The sequence below is a fragment of the Electrona antarctica genome (genome assembly GCF_951216825.1).
Source record: "Electrona antarctica genome assembly, chromosome: 1".
Classification (NCBI taxonomy): domain Eukaryota; kingdom Metazoa; phylum Chordata; class Actinopteri; order Myctophiformes; family Myctophidae; genus Electrona; species Electrona antarctica.
In genome coordinates this window covers 56,996,845-57,019,041 of record NC_136806.1, presented here as the reverse complement: position 1 = coordinate 57,019,041, position 22,197 = coordinate 56,996,845, and the positions used below count along the sequence as shown (strand labels likewise).

The following is a 22,197-nucleotide window of genomic DNA, read 5'->3' as shown; positions in this document are numbered from 1 at the left end:
CGTGGGGTTGCAATTTTCCATGGAGCGAGGGAACGACAACAGATCTGTGAGCAGGCATCCATGCATTTTAGGGGTATAGAATTTGATGGAGCACCTACCTCTGAACCAGACTGGTGAGAAGGCAAAGATTAAGGGGCCATCGGTGAAGGAGTCATGGAGGGTGAAGATAGCCAGGAGCAGAGGGGATAGAGACAGATGAGAGGAACGAACAAGAGGAGCTGGCAAAAAAAAGAGGGGGGTACAGAAGGGAGGATGAAAAGAAAGTGAGTTGGGGTGCAACACCACTTCTGGCTTGACCTGGGGAAGATGGGAATAGCCAGAGATCCAATTAAAATCACACGTGGTCAATCCTGCCACTATCGTCACTCACAGTCACTGCCGACACAGCCACAGCATGCCCTCCAAATTGCCGAAGCCATGCTTGGAGACGTAGGGAGTATATATAGGCATACATGGGAACCTCGCCACGTACGTACGTTACACAATGTCATGCACGGTTACGATGACGCTTCAAACCGAGAACCTGGTGCAGTGACAAAGCGGGCCACCCCCTGATGCACTGCTGGGGCTCAACCTCAGTGCTACCCAGGGAAACAGGGCAGCGAGTCATTGGATTCCCGAGGTGAAATCGATATATTTACATGAAATTGGTCGTTACTTACGTTGCGCTGACCGAAAAATGGCGCCCGCATCGCTTGTTGCTAGGCAGAGCGCGCAGGAGTAAAAATGGCGGCCAACAAATGGCAAACTGGGAAGAGGAGGTCTCATCAGTTGTGATTAGTGGGGGAAGGGAAGGGTGTGGTATAGGGGGCTCAGTAGTGATGATAGAATATGGCTTTTGCTTTGTCAGAAAGGGAAGAAAATGTGACAGCATTCCTGTCAGGCCTAGCATGCATGCACAATGCTAACTGCACATGTATAAGAGATTAAATAGAGAAGAACTTTGATTGATAATGTTTTCTATGGAGGAGGTTGACTATTTTATGCTGAAGAGGGGGGAAATGTGGAACACTGTGATGTGATATATTTCTGCATGCTGTGAGAACACATAGAATTATATATTTTGACTTAAAGGATTAGCTCGCACAGTAAGACAAGTTAAATGTACACTTTTGCTATGTGATTATTAAATAATATAATTCAAAAACCTAACCACAGCAGAATGATGTGATGCAACATTGTAACGCAACTTACGCAAGCCAATAATGGAAAGAAAGCAAATGAATATCTTTTAAATGATTGTGTTGTGATCAAAGTCAATATTATTTCTCTTTCAATCTAATAAGGGGCACTTAAAATTCAAAGGCCATTAATATTCGCCAACATTGCTTTCACTAAACTTACACTATGGTTCACCTCAAAACTTTTAACTACATCAACATCAATTGTCATTGGCCAACTCAAATAGTATTCTGTTCAGACTGTTTGAAACCATGCAAACCGAACCTGATCTTATCAAAGGTATAGTAGGCGTGCATACATTGTTGGTGGTGAACAATATGTCATGTACGTGTTCTCCACCTCCAACTCTCCATCCAATGAATGTATTTCCATTTGCACAGCGAGTAGAAGACTCAACCATGATGATCAAGCTCAGTACAGTAGGTCTTGTAAAATACGACACACTCCCAGAAAAAAGCATTTTCATCAATGTTGTGTATATGACATGCACTAACAGCACACCTAGCATAAAGATATTTGCGTATTTGGGTTTAAAGGGATATTTCACTTTCAAACATGTTTGGGCTCATTTTAACATACTCAGGCTTTATTTGATGTTCATTTAATCAGACACGCCCCATTCCAATATTCCATTTTAACCATGATGGTCATTGAAAACACCCGTCCTTGATTTTGGTGAGTGATATTGTCGTAATAATGTATAATGCGTGAAGTCAATTACATGTTTCATTTATTTTTATATACTTTTGAGGGAAAATCAGTCACCAACCAAGGATGGGAGTTTTCTATGAATCCATCTTGGTTCAAATGGAGTTTGAAGTTACTATGGATTTGTATACTGTAGGAAGGGGGCGTGTCAGATCAAATGAAAATCAAATATCTAAATACTGAATCAAGCAACTTAAAAACGGTCTGGGGTGTTGTGTTCACAAAAGCCTGAGTATAGATATAAAAAATAAAAAAAACATGTTTAAAAGTGAATATCCCTTTAGGACTCTGATGATTGATAGCTAGATAGATAGATAGATAGATAGATAGATAGATAGATAGATAGATAGATAGATAGATAGATAGATAGATAGATAGATAGATAGATAGATAGATAGATAGATAGATAGATAGATAGATAGATTATAGCGATTGTAGGAGGAATAATCATGAGACAAAACATGCCATTTGTGTAACTGTGAGAATGAAGACGACTTTCAGTTTCAAATTTGTCAATTTGTTTTAATGTAATAGTTGTAAAATGTATACTGAAGCCAATTCCTTCCTCACCTGAAATGAACCTATAAAGTGTTCTGCTTTGTACATCAGACGTACAGTATATTAAAGAGAGGAAAGCGTAATCTGATTGGCTTGTGGTGTATTGACCCCATGTATTTTTGTGACCATTCTGCTAACTACCCTTCAATCAGCCCATCTTACAGAGATAAAGGCTACATTACTGACTGCTAGTTAGCTGTCACACATCACTGTATAAGCACACGTTTCAAAGAGATGTAAAACTATGCCACATTTGACCCCATTTCCTTCAGAAATATCAGAAATTATCTTGTGTATTATATAAAGGTGCCAATCATAACAAAACATCTATATAAGTGATACGTGATTCACACATTCCTACTTGGCAGAAAGGCTTGTTGTGTTGCAGGGCATTGAGGTGCAATGTTTTTTTTTTTTTTTAATATAGCCAAATATTACAAGACCATTGCATTTTTCATTTTTCAACACTATAGTTGTAGTCCCAAAGCCCACAAGACAAGGACATACTGTACATTTTTATGGTTGATTTTCATTATATGAATAAGCAATGATTGACAGAGGGTGTGTAAACTAAGAACTATAAGAATGAGCAACATGGTGGAGGCACAAAAAGATTACTGTGCATGTTTTAGACATTGATCTTTGTATATTTTTATAACAGCAGTTTGTTTCTTGTGCTATTCAAGCTCCAAAGTAATGCACCCCTTATAGAAACATGTAGGCCTATATTTTGTTATTATATTAAATGGGGATTTGACATGTTCGACGGTTGGCATATAGCACATCCAGCATCATTGAATGTATATTTTATATCAAGAAAAACGGTTAGAAATCATATAAAAATAAATAAAACTTATAGCATGAAAACAAATTGTGCCTTATATTTCACCATCGATCTGTAAAGTCAAACATGATCCCAGAATACAAAATGGATATTCTCACACTATTTCCGTATTCGCCTTGAATACCAAAATTCAAACTATGGATTCTGAATCTGATCTGAGAAACTTCTGAGAAACCCACAGGGTGAACATTCACAAGCCCAACATTTCTGAACTCTGTGAGAAATTTATTTTTTAGACTTTTTCTATTTTTGCATATGGTCACCTTCTCATGTATAGCTGTTTATTAATGGCCCGGGGATGTATTCTTTGATTTACAAAAAAAACAAAAAAGGGGGAAAAAATGTTTGTTAAAATGTAAAGCTATATAGGTTAGGGTAATTTGTATGTTCTGTAACAGGGGCCTTCCCATCTCCACAGCTCTTTAATAAATACAAAATACCATTTCAGGTCGGGATACCAATTTCATCCAATCAAGAGGGGGAATTCATACAGGATCGAGCTAAACAAGTGAAGTTGGAATCGATTAAAAAAATTAGGCGAGAACATTGGAGCTGCAATATAGAGGAGTGGAGTTCTCTAGCTCAGTCTCTCCTGATTGGACGAAATTGGTATCCCGACCTGAAAACGTATTTTCTTTGAACTAAAGAGCTTCAGAGATGTAGAGAGCCCATGCACTGTTGTTACTGCATACAGTATATATATATAGCAATGAATACTATCGGAATATATGCAATTTCACATGTATTGTATAACAAATAAATATAACTGGACACATTCTGTGTCTGCTCGTGAGCACGAAATTAAGAAATAACAATGAATAGCGTGTGCTGCTGGAATCCATAAACCAATTAATTTGGCAAACATTAAAATGCAATTTGTATGTAATTTAATTGATCGCGTTCCTAAACGACGGTTGTTGAAATGCACGTTACCTCGGGGCGTCGGAGACAAAACATAGCTTAGACATTTATTGATTCATAATGATATTAACCTACATGATATTCTGAAATTGCAGGCATTCAAATCCAATGTATATAAGGCTAGCTATGTCTGCGGGGAAAATGCAAGGCCTCAAATTGCTGAAGCATTCAAGCTATAAAGAAACGGGCTGCAACTTTCATAATATTGTGCATCCCATCATGAAGGTGCAATTCTCACGGTTCACCTGCGCCGACCTTCAACAACGAACCGTTTTTCTTGTCATAGGTGTCTCATGTTGCACTCTATACATGTTCAAGGCCTCATGCAGGTTTGAAGGGCTGGACATTACACTTGCCCATCACACATGGAAATGAAATGTACATGATATAGCCTACATCTGCAACGAGATGGGAGGACCCATTAAAAGAAAAAGGGAAAAAAGAAAAGAAAAAACATATATGATCCCCTAGCGGAAATATAGGCCTAATTAAAGAGCGTGAGGAATCACTGTCGACGTGCCACGAGAAGGCATTGATTGGGTTTGATCACGTGTTTTATCAAAGGGAATAGAGGCAACGTTAATAAAATATTGAATGCATAATTAATTGTACAGTAAGCATGTACAGTGGAATTGTAATTAAACCGACGTACCACTATATACGTATATATGATGACAAACACTGCATGCATTTTTATGATTACTTTCATGAAAATAGGCCCCTCTCCACACACACACACACACACACACACACACACACACACACACACACACACACACACACACACACACACACACACACACACACACACACACACACACACACACACACACACACACACACACACACACACACACACACACACACACACACACACACACACACACACACACACACACACACACACACACACACACACACAAATGTGCAGGCTATTTAGGAGTGAAATCCAATCATAATAGCCAGGAAACAAAATACGTATTTTGGTCAAATCATTTCCACCGGGGTTCATGGTCTTTGAATAATAATGTTTACGTCGGTATCCTTATTTTGCATGGCCTATATATTTAGGTCACCAAATGAAGGTTGACAAAACGTTTCAATTATTTATTTCATCTTCTGACATATACATAAAAACAATATGTGTCTGTCTATCTTTCCCACGATACAATACAGCTACATTCAACAAAGACCTTTACATTCAACAAAGACATTCGTTTCAGTCTCTCCAATAATATCGTATAGCCTTTCGTCAATCGTCTGTTATAACTGTTTGTGGGCCTTTCCATAAATAAAAAGCATGTCGTAACAGTAGCACCTTCCTCTTTCCCCGGATAACTATAATGGCTGTGTGTGTAATAATGTGTAAGAAGTCTAAGAAAGATTAGGCCTTATATACATATTTGACGAGTTGCTGCTAACCCATTACGGATATAATATAGTTCGTTTTAGGACACGTTTCTCACAAGTTGAGCCAAACTCTATACTAGGCCTATGCCTATATATGTGTCAGACTGTGCCACAGAACAGTTAAAGCTATACCACATTTCGCAAAGCAAAATTTTCAATAGGATGACCACAGATTATATCATATCAACAACATGAAGAGAAAAAAAGAATAGGAAATACACCTGCAGTAACTCATAATATGTTATATAGGCGAGCACCCCCATGGTGCTCACGTCACATGGACGGTATGTTATTACATTGCTTTGGTGAGAACGCGTCCACGCCGCTGTGGCACGTGTACCAGCCATTTACAATACTTTTCTGAAAGGGTGAGGGCGACGGGAAAGTCCTCGAACTCGAAGAAGTGTGGCCGAAACCAGCAGTGTGGCCCGCCTGGCCGCAAGAGTACTGAGAGGCGGCCTCGGACCTGTAGCCGCCGCCGCCTCCGCCTCGCTGGATCAACAAGGGGTCCAAGAGGGGCTGCTGCGGTGACCTGTGTGTCGAGTAGTCCAAACTGTTGTCAAACGTGTGATGGAAACGCGACCTCGGGGTCGACTCGTCTCGAGTCTCTGGGGGGGAGGACGCGGGGTGGTGGGGGTCCTGGGTCGAGGGGCCCGTGGTGGGAGGCTGCGGTGTCATGGCGCTTCTTCCAGCTTGATGATCGGTCACTTCGGGTGACCTGGTGGTCTCGGCGAGGTGCGCCTCCGCGTCACCGGACTCAGGACTGCTCTTGCAGTGCAGCTTCATGTGCTTCCGCAGCGAGCTGGGATGGGTGTAGCACTTGTCGCAGCCCCTGACCTTGCACATGTAGGGCTTATCGCTGGAGTGCACGTGCGAGTGCTTCTTTCGGTCGCTGCTGTTTGCGAACCTCCGGTTGCAGCCCTCGAACTCACATTTAAAAGGCTTTTCACCTAAAAACGTGCAGAGAGAGACATTATACCGCGTGTTACAACGTTCTCCCCTCCTATAGCCACTTGTGTAACTTCAAATCAATTATGTAAATCAAGAATATGCAGTGTGAAATCGGGCTGTTGTCTATATACAACTAGGAAATATACACACATCAAAAATATGCTAACTCGCAGCAGCCATTAGGCCTTATGCTATCCATAAATCCAGTCGTAGGTTTTAAACCGTGGCTCTGAGCAGGCCTCCAGCCTGTTTGAGGCTCCAATCTGTCACTCTTGTCACTCTTGAGATGAATAGCAATGGTCGGGTTGTACATAAATGTAATATAACCATAGCTGCTAAAAGCTAAATAATGTGTAATGCATTATGCGGCCTATAGTTGTTGATTGAGGCGAAATGATGATTAAGCAAGTGAGGCACCTCATAATCATGTGGCTATTATAGACTGGAGTGCATGGACCTCCAACAGCAAAATGAAAATAAATAAAAAGTGATGGAATGGTTCTGTTGTTTGTTATAGTGGATGTATCAGGGTCTAATGAATTATAGCCCTGCAATCAAGATGTGAAATCACGTCCGTGCCATGTATGCATGTAGAAAACAAAACAGGTTTCATATAATAGCCTTGCAAGTTGCATATAAAATTGATTGAAGGGTCAGACTCATAAACCTGAACTTAAAACCAGTCAGTGTTAAATGATCATCTTATATAAGAGCGGATATTAATGGTCTGGCTTCGAATTGAACATGCAATAACTCTTCGAAATAAAAAATTTAAACGAGTTAGCCTAGAGCTGCATCATAATTTCGCCCCTGTTGTGCATGTCATTTCAGAAATATGAAATCTGCATTTCACAATCAAAACAATTCACATCCGAATAACGAGGGGGTGTCTAATATATATATATATTTGTATCAACCCTCTCCTTCTCCTTTTCTTTGAAGGCCATTAAATTCATTCATAAAGAGAGAGAGAGATAGCAAACATGGCCTGTTTTTAATGTTATATCCTATACGGTATATACGCTTCATTTCAATGTCTGCGAACTGCGGGTATATAGCAGTGAAACCAAGTTATAGTGCAAAATAAATAGTTGACTAAAACCTCTTATAAGCAGCTATACTGTTTATTATCTTATGTCTTTAAGTGCTGATATGCTCCACTACTAGCATATCCTATATACTTGCAGCGCGTTTCCTGGGCGGGCGCACACAGGACATGCGTCCCAGGGAGCCAACAGGGGGGGGGGGGGTGTAAACTCTACGTCACAACTCTCCGGTGTCCTCCCGGTATTTATTATTTATTATTTTTTCACTGAATGGGTGGGAGAGGGAAAAACGCATCTAGGCCTAAAAAGACTATACTTGTTTACTAGATGTCCTCCCGTAGCACCTGGCTGCACGTGTTTCTGACTGGCCTATAGCATGACAACAAAGACGAAGACAGCAGTCAGCAGCAACAAAGCATGCTATATAGTAATATACCATAACAATATGTAGGCTATATAAACACATCATATAAACCTCGCCGTCTGTAGTAGGCCTACACAATTATTATTATTGTTATTGTTATTATTATTATTATTATTAGTTATTTAAAAAAACACATTTGAATAAATCAAGTTGATAATGTGGTATAGGATAAATTATCATAAAGAAATATAATTGTGCATGGGATATGGTAAATAAATAAATCTGCAAATAAAGAGAATTATAGCTGCATTTTTAAGATTGTTGATACTGATTTATCTAAATGCATAATTGTGGTTATAATATGGTTGTATTGTTGTTAATTAATAATAGGTCTAATAATAATAATAATATATGTTGTGGTAGCCTATTATTGTATATAATTATAATTGTTAGTTGTTTATTATTATAATTTGTTATTGTTAGTTATTATTATTGTTATTATTATGCCATTGTTATTATTCCTCGACCAACCTGTGTGAGTCCTCTTGTGAATCTTGAGATTTTCGGATCTCGCGAAAACTTTCTCGCAGCCGTGGAAGGGGCAGGGAAAGGGCTTTTCCCCCGTGTGCACCCTGACGTGGTTCACCAGCTTGTACTTGGCTTTGAAGGGCTTCCTGTCCCTCGGACAGCTCTCCCAGTAACACACGTACTCGGAGTGCTCGGGTCCTCCGACGTGCTCCACTGTCACATGGGTGACAAGTTCATACATGGTCCCGAAAGTTCTGGCGCAGGGCTGCTTCCCAATCCCGACCACCACCCCCTCTTGGCCGTCACACCATTTACACAGCAGCTCGTGCTTCATGAGATTTGGTTTGGTGCACCTCAGGAACGCGTCACCTGCTCCTCGCTGGATGGCCATGTTGAGAGGCTTGTACAGACCCAGAAACTGGGTGACAAGTTGCTGGCTATTTCCAGCCTGGCCATAAGGGTGAGGGTGGTGGTGGTGGTGATGGTGGTGCGTCCGCGCGAGCAGGTCCCCAGGTAGACCCAGCATCATTTGGCTGCCGAGGTCTCGGGTGGCGTCGGTGGAGGAGCCGTGGGCCTGCTCGTGATAAGTCGTGAAAAAAGCGTGATGGCTTCTGCTGTCTCTGCAGCCAGGGAGGTCACGGTACCTCCCAATCCCGCCATGTTGGTTAGATCTCGTTGCCAGTTGATCAGTGACGGGTGGCATGCCGGCTCCAGAAAGATTGGCTCCAATGATAATGCCCCTAGGGCTGTGCTCTAACCGATGGCTGGGGTATCCGGACTCTGAGAAGTGCAGGGGAACCGAATGGTCAACATATGCACTGGACCTCGTCTCGGGGTAGTCTCGCAAATTGTGCGCGGGGCAGAGTTTTAAGGAACTGCCAGTGGGGTGCCCCATGTGCTCCCCTGCCAAAGGTGGCAGCACCATGCTGGGTTCAGTATTGCTCTCCCCGGGGTTGACGCAAGAAAGAGGGCAGCCACTAAACCTCGACAGGCTTGTCATGTTTCGATGTGAGTGTGGCTATGAGTTTGCAAAATGAACCAATGCAACGCTCATGGATGATAAACCTAGGAATCCTGTTTCCATTTGCCTTGTTGTGTATCATCTGCATGTGAAATTCGTGGCCGTGAACTTCGCAGGAGTAGGAACCAGACTCAATTTCGTTAAAGTTGGTGTGAGTCCCATGCCGTTCACTTTGCCCTCTTGATTTGTGGCAATAACCGTAGTAGTAAAAATGCTTCGAAACAGGCCATGGTGCAATATAAAAGCACAGCAGGCAGACCTGCTTTTAAAAAGGGGCGCTTTGGGATTGGTTGGAATGCGCTATGATTGACAGGCGCTGGGTTTGTTTTAAAAGGGACACTGCACGACTCCGTTTTCAAATATCGCAGAGAAAATGCTTTGAAATGCCGCGTAGCCTCAGCTCAGCCTATACTACTAGTACTACTACTACTACTACTAGTACTACTACAAGGCGCCATGATCTCCCTTGCCAAAATGTATATGTGAAATGTATAATGGTGAACGATTTAATCGGTATAGGCTAATATTTAATTGAAGAAGCATGTGATCTGATGAGGAAGAATGAATAGGCTATGTGGATGTGGGCTATATCTAGTCTTTTATTAGTGGAAAGCTTGCCAAAGCAAACATTATAATTCGGTGTTACTCAGTATAATAATTACAGAGAGACTGGTGACGTCCTGGTGCTGGTCATATAGTGTCAAGAAATACTCGCATTTAGATTTGATAATCAGATTCGTTAATGGCAAATTTAAGAAAATTAAATTGCATTTTTTTAAAGAGTATAGCCTATATAAATAAAAAATATTAAAATAATAAATAAATACAAAATAGGCAGCTATACACAACACACACACACACACACACACACACACACACACACACACACACACACACACACACACACACACACACACACACACACACACACACACACACACACACACACACACACACACACACACACACACACATAGCCTACATATGATATAGCTATAGTTGCCAACATAATTTTAAAATGAGAGGCTATAGGCCTGCCTATTACAATAAATCTACTTGCTAAGCCTGTGTGAACCATACAATTTCCCTTCAAATATACAAAATATTTTCCTTCACATTGTATTTTTATTTTCTTCCGCAAACCCAGCGATGTCTTTAATCTAGAATGCATGGTCATGTCATGCGAATGTAGGCCCGCACCGTCTACTGTTTGTGGCCAACAATAAGATAGAACTATACTTTTGGAATAAAGCAACAAGTATAGCGCTATGGGGCACAAGAAGCCGAATTATTATGATGGGGGGGTTAAGTGTCGTGAATCCCACGTAAACCACCGCATTCCTGAAATCCTATAACCTGTATAATGGCATCATGGTGATGTATAAGTAACTTGTTGCGCAAAAGAATAACCAAACAAGCATTAACAGATACCTTAATGGATGGCTACTAAAAACATATATATATACAGCATATATATATATATATATATATATATGCTTATTTTATTTTATTATTCTTTTTTGCCTACAGTTCGCCAACTCTTCTTAAAGTCCTCAGCTTTACAGCTTATTAAATATTTTATAATATCAGTTAAGAGTTAACATGATCTGCACTAATTGATAGCCATGTTATTCAGTTGCTTGAATTTAAACCAGTAAAGAAGAGGCCTGCAGTATTGACTGGCTGAAGCTATAAGGACGTAGGCCTATATAGTCTGCATGATTTAGGTTGAAAACTTAATAGCTGCATTTTCATCTTTTACCACATTGTTATTCTGACGTCAACTGCAATGGATTCGAGGCAGAGACAAAGCAAGGGGCCCACTTGACATTAAGAGGCGCAAAACAGACAGGGGACTGGCTGGCACTGACCTAACATCATGATAATTATGGACACTCGTATTTTCAACCTTTAACCTGTCTCGTTTCGCCCAAATGATAGAGGATTTAAGACCAAGCCAAAAGTTTCCAAGTCAAGACTTTCTCAGAAGGAAGATAGAGGGAGCCTATTAGAGCCTACAACATGCATTAAAAAATGGTTGCGTTTAGGCTTCATAAGGTCATGTTCACAACATGTATAATAACACAGTATAATAACTAAGATATAGTTTTAAAAAATAATTTTAACTCAAGTGGATGGCAGAGAGTCTACACCAGAAAGATTATCGTTCACCATGACCAAACAAACTTCTTCAGACTAGTCAAAGACTTTAAAACTGTCAGATTGCAACAGACTGGCTTTTTTTTATCAGCTCAAACCGACGAAACATTATTTTTCCCCATGCAAATTGCAAAAATCAGCCTGCCATGATGCTTGTTTGCAGTGTTGCCAGTTCTGCTTAAAAATATAAGCGACTTTGGGCTAGTTTTCCTGCAAACATAATAGCTTAACAGCTTCGCTGCATAACCCGCTAAACCCACGTTTTATTCCACTGTCCCGACATCTGCAACCGACCGGACACTGTCGGTTCTTCATCAACGGGTTCCGACGCGTCGGGAAGGCAATGTGTATGGCAAGCGACGGGAGCTTGTCGTCAGGAGTCTCCTGCCGACAAGCTCGCAACGCTTCCAAACTGGCCGACAGCCTGTTAAAAGTTATATAGTTAAAAGTGCTTGGTCTGAACAACAGCCCTTAATTATGTGAAGTTAAATGTTGGTGTGACTTGCTCCAACAGACTGTGATCCGGACTCAGAGTAGGCTATTCAAAACTGACACCCACCTGACATTCAATACTAACAAATAATGACTAGGCAGAATATATATGATTATACTAATGCCTCTAAAATACATGCCAACTTCTGCAGTGTCACCATATTCTGTCGTCAATTTTAAGGCTTAGTCAAATACTGCAAATATCCAAACACGTGAAGTCATATTGTTATACAAATTAACTGAACTGTGTGTGTGTGTGTGTGTGTGTGTGTGTGTGTGTGTGTGTGTGTGTGTGTGTGTGTGTGTGTGTGTATGTGTGTGTGTGTGTGTGTGTGTGTGTGTGTGTGTGTGTGTGTGTGTGTGTATGTGTGTGTGTGTGTGTGTGTGTGTGTGTGTGTGTGTGTGCGCGTGTCTGCATGCGTGCGAGTGTGCATCCGTGCAGTGTGCACAAATGGAGGGAGTGTGTGTGTGTGTGTGTGTGTGTGTGTGTGTGTGTGTGTGTGTGTGTGTGTGTGTGTGTGTGTGTGTGTGTGTGTGTGTGTGTGCATGCATGCGTGTGTGAGACACAACAACAACACTGACACTAAGCATAACAGTGAAGAAAAGTGTTTCACCTGATGTTGACATCAAGACTTAAGTCATGAAAGCAGAGTGGGTGGTTCCTAGCTAGCTGTTGCTTTAATTTGACTAACAAAATATGACAAACCTGGCACACTATATCGTCTGTGATTATACACAAGTGGAAGCCAACAGACCTGACCTGCAACACATGCACCTGCAATCCCTTTACCTCAGGTAGCCTGTATAGACCTACATATAGTCACACAATCCCTTTACCTCAGGTAGCCTGTATAGACCTACATATAGTCACACAATCCCTTTACCTCAGGTAGCCTGTATAGACCTACATATAGTCACACAATCCCTTTACCTCAGGTAGCCTGCTATATACCTAGGTATGTAGTCATAGCACTTTATAGTATAGTATAGTATAGTATAGTATAGTATAGTTTCATTATATAGATATTCCACTGTTACGTTCTTAGCTTACGCATGTTTCATGATAACTACTTTTTATGTATATGTGATGTATTGCCATGCTTTTGTTCTTCCTTAAGTCGCTCTGAATTAATTTAGCGTCTGCTAAATGCCTAAATTCTACATAGTCACACAATCCTGGTGACGTTTGTCTTCAATGTCATCAAAACAATGACGCAGCGTCTGTCCTCTTCGACCGCGAGGCCTACAATACAGAAACCCTTGGCAACGAGAATGGTGCTAAAAATGACTCAAATACTCAAGTACTAACAATGTTGCATTTATAGACACCCGATCGGAGGTCAAAGGTCCAAGGTCATTTCTGTCTTTATGTCAGCAAAACTCTTAACAGAGCAATGCATTTAGAGTTTGGTGTTCAAATGCCCACACAGGTGCATGCACACACAGTGTGTGCGTGCGTGCGTGCGCGCGCGTGCTCGCTCACATTATGTAGTGTTCACATGCATGTGAATACGCATGCAGTGCAAGTTGTGTGATATGATATGATAATAGCGGAAGGAGGACCATAGTCGTGCCATGATTTTATGAAATTCAAATGACGGATAACCGATTTGCAGGTGAGTCAATTTGCAGACAGATGCTTCAGTAACTCACAGCAAGGAGTCAATTAGTCCTATTCATCAGCCACATCATGGCAAACCCCACACCAGCCACCAGTCGCACATGTTCCTGACTGACTATGCTTAACGCACACTCAAATATACAGTGAAATCCTAAGTGTTAATTTAACTGAGGTTATACAAAATGGAACAAAAAGGACCTGCATGCATAATACCAAATGGAACAAAATGGACCTGTAATTTCATGGTGTGTAACCTAACAGTGTATTTGTTTTTATCTAATGGAAGTGAAACCGAACTGAAGACAATGGGGGAAAAAGAGTGCTATGAGCAATACAGTGGAGACATGTGTTATTACATTTCAAATTAAGAGACAAATGTAGCCGTCAAGTAAAAGCTCTATGTGTTAGTTAGTATTATGATATCAGGTGACATGCAGTCAAGCTCTGCACTCACAGAAAACATGGACTTTTTTTTAACACTGGAAAGACTTCGATCGATGTGGAAAATATTCATGATGCAGATGGGGAAATTGTCAATGAAATACTGAAAGGTAATATACTCCGTATATTTAAAAGAAATCGAGGAAAGCATATATACAAAGATAACATTGCACTGGGTTCTGTACTTCATCTGTATACAGTATGTCTTGTTGGGAGGAACATACATGCATGAGCAGAGACAAAAAGAAAATGTATCCCTATAAGCCGCACACAAAAGATAGTGAATATTTTGCGTGCGATATGTTAAATAACGATAAATTCATTTTCCTGAATATAAAAATACAACGAATATGATAAAAACATTATAATCACACTTACATATATGGGTGTGAACCATGAGTTGTCCATTTGTTAACTTTTATGCCTACATTTAAATGAGAATGCAGCAAAAAATAGTAATAATGCATAATCGTAGTTAGAGGAGATAATATAATTCACTTTTCTTTGGTAATTATTGGGTTAACAGCACAGTCCACTTGCATATATACAAATCAAATCCCCCAAACCATGGCATGCTGAACAGTTTTACAAAATGTCTAAAGCCATAATTTGATACCCACTGTACATTGGCCATAAAACACATCTATTATAGGCTACCAATACCATGCATCTGGGCCCTTAACAAAATACTTACTATATGCTTACACATGCAGGCAATATCCCAGTCACAACCATACAGAACAACAGAGATATAAAGGTTATTTGTTTACCATTTAGGATGACGGTAGTATGCTCTGCTCTTTTCCAACGGAGTGTGGGCCTGGGCCTTTTTGGGGAGGTGCAGTCTAGACTACAATATTGTGATAATGTAGCCTAAGTAAATGCGCATGCTCAGCAACAATAGTATGCTATAAGCCATGCCATGACATACTGAGCATTTGCATATCTCGTCGCCCAATGAAGTACAGACGTCGCAGAAATAAGTATAAAATGGTCAAAATAATGGACGTGCAAATTATTGTGCATGTATGTTGTATTTTTGCTTAACTGCAATAAATATGTCCAACTTTGAACTTTCATAGCAAGGGCGTCTGGCTGCATAGCTCCGGTTCACAGGGCAAAAGTTAAATACGACCATGTGCCACGATGTAGAAGAACTCATCTTGGGTACAGTAGGAGTAGCCTAGTCTGCCAAAACCTCGTAACGGTCATGCAGGCTCCCAGTTTAAAGCTAAATAGCTACCCTGCTAGAAGTTACAACAAATAGGCTACATTTAACCACTAACAACATGACATGCCTATTTTGTCATTAAAACGAAACTTTTCGAAACTTTAAAAAGAAAATATATATTTTTTTCCTTTTTCTTATTTTTATTTTTTTGAAAAGGTATATGACTTGTGGTTGAGCATGTCGAATTCAGATTCCCATGTTGGGAAAAAATGGAGCCGCCTATAGCCTACAGACAAAGTTGACTATAACTAACATAAATAAATATATATAGGCCTATAGTAAACGTTTTCCATTTTTACGTTTTACCAGTTTTAATGAAAAGGGTAGGCTATAGTTCTCTAAGAAAAAAGGGGGGGGAACACTATTGACTATTTACACTATTTTGCATTTTGTTTTTATTCAAATATATATAGGCGATTTGTTGCAGGGGTGTGGCGCATTATGACGATTTGAAGTCTTCAAAGGTCAGATTTGTGAGAAAAAAATATTAAAAAGCCTAATGTGGCCGTAATCATGGGGGAGTGAGAAGACATGTTTCATGTGCCATTACAAACTTTTTCTCCGTTCATTGAGCAACAGTTGTTTTATAGATTATATAACGTTGGCTATATTTTATTCAGTTTACAATAGATCTATAGGGACTACCATGACCGCTCGCAGCTTAACATTCTTAAAAGGCCCTGCTGTTAATCTAAATTGTAAAAGGTTAATTATTTTAATAAACCACATGCTTACAATAAACTTTAGTTGGAGTGTCGAGCCCCTAACGTCTCAACGAGCCAATAAAATATGGAGGGAAGATAAGAAAACTTGTCACTTGTGAAAGTTCACAGAGGTCGCCATAAATCTAGTACTCCCAAGATTGCAAGGCAAACCCAGCTCAGTTACCCCCCCCCCCCCCCCCCCCCCCCCTCTCTCTCCCTTTCTCTCTCTCTCTCTCTCTCCGTGAGAGGGCGGGTGCATGAGTGCGTGTGTGTGTGTGTGAGAGAGAGAGAGAGAGAGAGAGAGAGAGAGAGAGAGAGAGCGAGAGAGAGAAGGGGGGCAACCTATATCCCTGCGTGAACAGAGGGAAGAGAATTATAGTGAGAGCGCATGATGAGAAAGGACAAGAATCACTTTCTCCGTTTAAAGGCTTTTTAATAGATAGATATACAAATGATATATAAATATATAAGGCTCTCTCTATATATAGGCTAAATACATTAATGTGAAACGTTTTGTTACAGTTAGTGGCTGGCATGCATAGGAAAAATAAATTGGGCCTATAAACACAGATTGAATCATTGCCTTCAACGCCCATAGATTTACACACTGCACGTGCCGTGCGTCCAATTTACAAAATACGCCGTATGCCAATTTAGACAACGCAAAAATATGAAAACTCACCTTTTCAGTCTACACAACACTTTTCTCGAAGAAGAAACTGTGCTGCGTGCATGGGGATGATGAATGCGGGCAGGCGAGGACGAAGGCACAGAATGAAGGACTGATTTGAAGATTTTTCACTTTTTTCCTTTTTTTTTCTCCCCCCACACCCCCATGCACAACCCTAAAATAAAGAATGTGAGCTCTCCTTCCTGGGACAGATTGAGAGGAAAGGGAGGTGAAAGGCTTGGGAGTTTGAAAGCGCCGCTTGAAGCACTCAACGCGTCTCTGAACTTGATCAGATTGTATGTGTCCTGCAGCGAGTCAGCGGCAACCCTGTGAAACTCACTCAATGGCACGAAATTTTGGCTATGCAAAAAAAAAAAAGAAAGAAAGAAAATCTCGGCATATTACAATTACTGCCATCTCTCTTTCTGCCTTTTATTCCTCCGTCACCGTACACCCTATAGAGCTTTGCAAAAAAAGAAAAAAGAAAATACCCCCTCCCTTCCCAAGCGGTTTGAAGAAAGCCACATCGGAGCTGTGCCAACTGCCAAGTACATTCAACTTTTCAGTTAATAAGTGCTAACGTGGCCACATGAAAGTGCAAATGGATAACATGGACACGTTTAGATAGATAGATAGATAGATAGATAGATAGATAGATAGATAGATAGATAGATAGATAGATAGATAGATAGATAGATAGATAGATAGATAGATAGATAGATAGATAGATAGATAGATAGATAGATAGATAGATAGAGAAATAATTCAGTCTGTTGTGACAATTTAGACATGTATAATTGCGTGATATGAAGAATACAATTAAACTTTCTATAAACCAAAAGTAGTGTTAATTATTATATGAATGGAATGACTTACAACGCTTTGAGCCAAGTGGGATATGCATACCGGTATATCAAAAGTAGATGAAAAGTGAGTATAGGCCTATATAGCTATACTGAAAGTTATCCAGAAGCGTAAAAACATTGCATTTGCTTTGAAAACTGCAGCAATAACATGGCCAATGCATTGCAGCATTTAAGTTTGTATACTTATAAAGCAGTGTGCGGCTTTCTGAGGGAGAGAAAAATAAATACAAGATATGTTCAGAATCTGCATGTTCTCCGTTATAGCCTACCTGCAAAAATAATGCCTGTTCTGGCCAATCAAATTAAACCACTGAGACGAACTGCCATTTTCAATACCAAACTGTGCCAATCAACAGAAATCTAGCCAATTAATACCCTGCGTTGGAGTCACGTGCCAGGAGGATAGCTGAGCCCTCATTGGGTGCCGTAGCTCTGCCTCCCGAGTTCATTTATGTGCAGGGAGTGAGTGATTGACTTTATCAGTCCAAGGACATCATTCGCCTGGAAAGGGGGGAAGTTTGATCCTCTTTCTCACGGATCGTATAGTTAACGGGAGTTTTTCTCCCAGCTCTCTACACATCGGATTTAGTTTTTTTTAATTTACGTTTAGTTTCGTTTTTTTATTTTTAAGACATTTGAGTGAGGCAGGCCTATATCGCGGCACGTTATTTTGTAGCTTTGCTTGCGCGCTCCGCTAAACTGGAGTTTCGATTTATTTTCTATCTGTCTCTTAAAGTTGGACTGAGCCCCAATGACTATGCTTCTCGATAGTGGTCCGCAGTTCCCATCGCTAGGAGTAGGGGGTTTCGGAACGCCGCGGCACCACCACCACCACCACGACATCAACAGAGACCCGGGCTTGGGACTGAATCCCTTCACGGATTCCTCCCACTCCGCAGCTTTCAAAATCAGCCCAGTGGCGCACGATATCGCCTCCAGTCAAACGTCGGCGTTTACCCCGCAAGCCACTGGATATGCGGCTGCCCTGGGACACCATCCCCACGGCGGGCAGGTGGGCTCGTACGGCGGCGGAGCGTTCAACTCGCCGCGGGACTTTCTTTTCAGGAACCGTAGCGTTGGAGAGTCCGCGGCGTCGAGCGCGCAGCATGGGATCTTTCACGGACCGCCCGGGATCACCGAGAGCCAGGGACATCTGTTGTTTCCCGGACTCCACGACCAGGGAGTGAGCCACACTTCACCGAGTGGACACGTAGTAAACAGTCAAATGCATCTCGGTTTACGCGGGGACATTTTCGGAAGACCAGACCCATATCGCCCGGTCGCCAGCCCTCGGACGGACCCCTACGGCGCCCAGCTCCACAACTACAACCACCCGATCAACATGAACATGGGAATGAACGTGCCGACACACCACGGCCCGGGGGCCTTCTTCAGATACATGAGGCAGCCCATTAAGCAAGAATTGTCCTGCAAATGGATCGACGAGAACCAGATTCACCGGCCCAAAAAGACCTGCGAGAGGACTTTCAGCACAATGCACGAGATGGTCACGCACGTCTCCATGGAGCACGTTGGGGGCCCCGAGCAGAGCAGCCACATCTGCTTCTGGGAGGATTGTCCGAGAGAGGGGAAATCTTTTAAGGCCAAGTACAAACTGGTGAACCATATCCGCGTGCACACGGGCGAGAAACCGTTCCCTTGTCCGTTCCCCGGATGTGGGAAAATATTCGCCAGGTCGGAAAATTTGAAAATTCACAAAAGAACACATACAGGTAAGGCCTATACGCAATATATCTTAATGGTACGTTCAAAACAGCAGTTATGAAGTATCGCCCTGTAATGCATTATTATGGTAGCGTGACCTAACTGTGATGTAGCCTAATGTTGTTGGGAAGACCCGATAGGTTCAAGGGTGGAGTGTAACGACCGTTTTGTCGAAAAAAATAGAGCTGAGAACTTATGGGCTAACATTTGGAACGTGGTATAGACCTGGGCTACTTATTATTAAGCTAGACTATTATGATTCCACATTATTCTGTAGATAATCGTGCTCCATGTTGTTATTGTTGTTGTTGTGGTTTAGGAATACCACAGAACAGGGCATATGGGCCTTAAACTCATTTAACGTGTTGATGTGTATAGCCTATATGCTATATGACTAATTTGGGTAGTCCTGGTGGTATAGGGTTGGAAGAATAAATACTTTCATTATACTCGAGACGGGACTGTTGTCTGTGCTTCGTCGACGGGCATCAACCATTCCGACTCAGTAATATTTACTTTTCTTTATCGAAATGGCATGATATAGCCATTGCAGACAGTATATAGAAGGGCCCTGTTGATGTGTATAGCGTGTATACTAACTAGGCTACATGAAAGCAGACACAGAGCATTTGGATTAAGTAACACCAGGCCTTTTGCATAAATAAAGCCTGTCAGGGGCCAAGCAGAGCACGCCGAGTGTAGTGTTGTGGAATAGTAACCTACATCTGCCTGGACCTGCAGCAGGAGACGTAGCTTTTTTGCAGACGTAGCCTAAATTAAATTACATTTGCATCTCCGTTTTCTTGCACTTGCAGATGGTCTCACAATGGGCATTTTGTCTCCACGGGGTGATTTACTGTGTGTATTTAATCTCACAGGTGAGAAGCCGTTTAAGTGTGAATTCGACGGCTGTGACAGACGCTTCGCCAACAGCAGCGACAGGAAAAAGCACATGCACGTCCACACATCTGACAAGCCATACATCTGCAAAGTGTGCGACAAGTCCTACACGCACCCCAGCTCTCTCAGGAAACACATGAAGGTAATTATAACGTCTTCATTACACCTTAAACACATTAACCCACTTCGCCCCTCGCCCCCACCCCCCTCAAACGAGGGGCCATCACAACATCAGGCCCATGAATGAGGATGGTGTCACTTCAAAGTTTGCCGACATGTTTGTTGTTCTCTGTACGTAGTAGGATGAGCAGTAACCATATTTACGGTGTGATAGCCTACTTTACATGCTGAATATTCATGTATAAACCACATTAAACGTGAGAATAGGCTTGTAAGGTTATATCTATACACGTCTTCAGTGATATAGTATAGCCGGCCTTATAAAGGCCTCGGTTTGCATATGCGTCTATATCTCTGTCTTATACTATATTATGCGCTTTATCCGCAGGTACACGAGTCACAGGGTTCAGAGTCGTCTCCAGCAGCTAGTTCTGGATACGAGTCGTCGACGCCACCGGTGCTTGTCTCAGCAAACACAGAAGACCCGACAAAAACACCACCGTCAGCCGTACAACAACAGAACACGTCTGGGCACAGCGATGGACTGGCACCCAACTTTAATGAGTGGTACGTTTGAAGACAGTCAAGACGTATAAACCGCTCTCTCATTCATTGTGGACCAAGAGAGGTTGAGGAAACCTTGTGAAAAAAAAACTATACACTCCATGGTGTGCAAAATGGAATTGGGACAACACGAGGAACACGTATTAGGAGCCAGCACTATTTAGCAGGCCACGTCCGTTCTCAGGATTCAAAAAATTGACTCTTGTTTGAAGAAAACAAATAAATCACATGAATAATAAAAAATACTTTCTAAGAAATAAATAATGTTTTTTTTCCTTTCCTTTTTTAGTTTACAGATTTCAGATAATTATTTTATTTTTCATTTTATGTATTTTCTCAAAATGTATTTAAAAATGGAAAAAAAGGAAAAATATTTCACGCTGTTTTATATACGGTGACACGCTATTGTCGCCTTTCAATTGATTGTTAGAACTTCAAACAGTCTTAAGAGCCGTGCCAAAGTCTTTGTCATGAACTTGAACAAAAAAATAAATCATAAATAAATATTATACTCGTGAATGTATTTCCTTGTTTGATGGGGTCGCATCTGTTGTCAACGTCCGTTTTCAGGTGGAGAATGTGGTATTAGGTTACGATTGTTGCCGTTGAATATAACGTTGCCTTTTGTTAATAACGTTGTAAATACATATCCATGATGCCATATTTATCAATTTGTAATTTAATTATGGTTATAAGTTCTGAAGCTTAAATGATATTTATGGAAATGTTTTCTAACAAGACTGTACAGTTTTGGTCATAACCAGCATTATAACATTGAACAAATGATAAACACTAAAGCTCCAACATTGCGATTGTATCCTTTTCTTAACCAATACATGTGTCTTATTTGGATCTAAGATATCATTATTAATATTATGGATGTGTCTATATAGCCTATATATATGACACAGATATTTCCATTACTTTTATTTAGCTAATAAGAGACCATTGACATGTAAATCATCAACTTTTCTTTAAGATCTCAATTCAAATGAGACGAGAAGCTATAGAAACAGATTATGTTGATATCCTTGTTTTGGTTCAACTTAAACTTTGTGTATTTTACTTTCATAGACTCAGAGATAGATGTCAAATCGTAGCATAAAACAGTATTCTAAAACATCCACCAGCCTTTTACAATGGTATATACCCACTATGTTAAGACGGGTG

General features: G+C 41.0%; 2 protein-coding genes and 1 long non-coding RNA gene across 4 annotated transcripts in view; 1 reads left to right on the top strand and 2 right to left on the bottom strand.

Annotated features, from left to right (window-relative positions):
* The window catches only part of LOC306922851, a 171,727-nt gene that overhangs the window by 36,439 nt on the left and 113,091 nt on the right, over positions 1–22,197 (bottom strand). The window lies entirely within an intron of this gene.
* Positions 5,336–9,539, bottom strand: zic6 (zic family member 6). The gene is made up of 2 exons (XM_079500142.1): positions 8,516–9,539; positions 5,336–6,573 (listed from the first exon to the last, which is right to left on the bottom strand). The coding sequence occupies exons 1-2, from the start codon at positions 9,510–9,512 to the stop codon at positions 5,897–5,899; spliced, it is 1,674 nt and encodes a 557-aa protein (XP_079356268.1). The 5' UTR covers positions 9,513–9,539; the 3' UTR covers positions 5,336–5,896.
* zic3 (zic family member 3 heterotaxy 1 (odd-paired homolog, Drosophila)) lies at positions 18,470–21,040 on the top strand (the record flags this gene model as incomplete). The annotated part of the gene is made up of 3 exons (XM_079499555.1): positions 18,470–19,451; positions 20,322–20,485; positions 20,852–21,040. The coding sequence occupies 3 exons, from the start codon at positions 18,470–18,472 to the stop codon at positions 21,038–21,040; spliced, it is 1,335 nt and encodes a 444-aa protein (XP_079355681.1).

Coding starts and splice junctions, on each gene's coding strand:
- zic6 (XM_079500142.1), bottom strand. CDS start 9,512: ATGACAAGCCTGTCGAGGTTTAGTGGCTGCCCTCTTTCTTGCGTCAAC. Junction 6,574..8,515: donor TCACAAGAGGACTCACACAG/GTTGGTCGAGGA, acceptor GCACGTTTTTAG/GTGAAAAGCCTTTTAAATGT.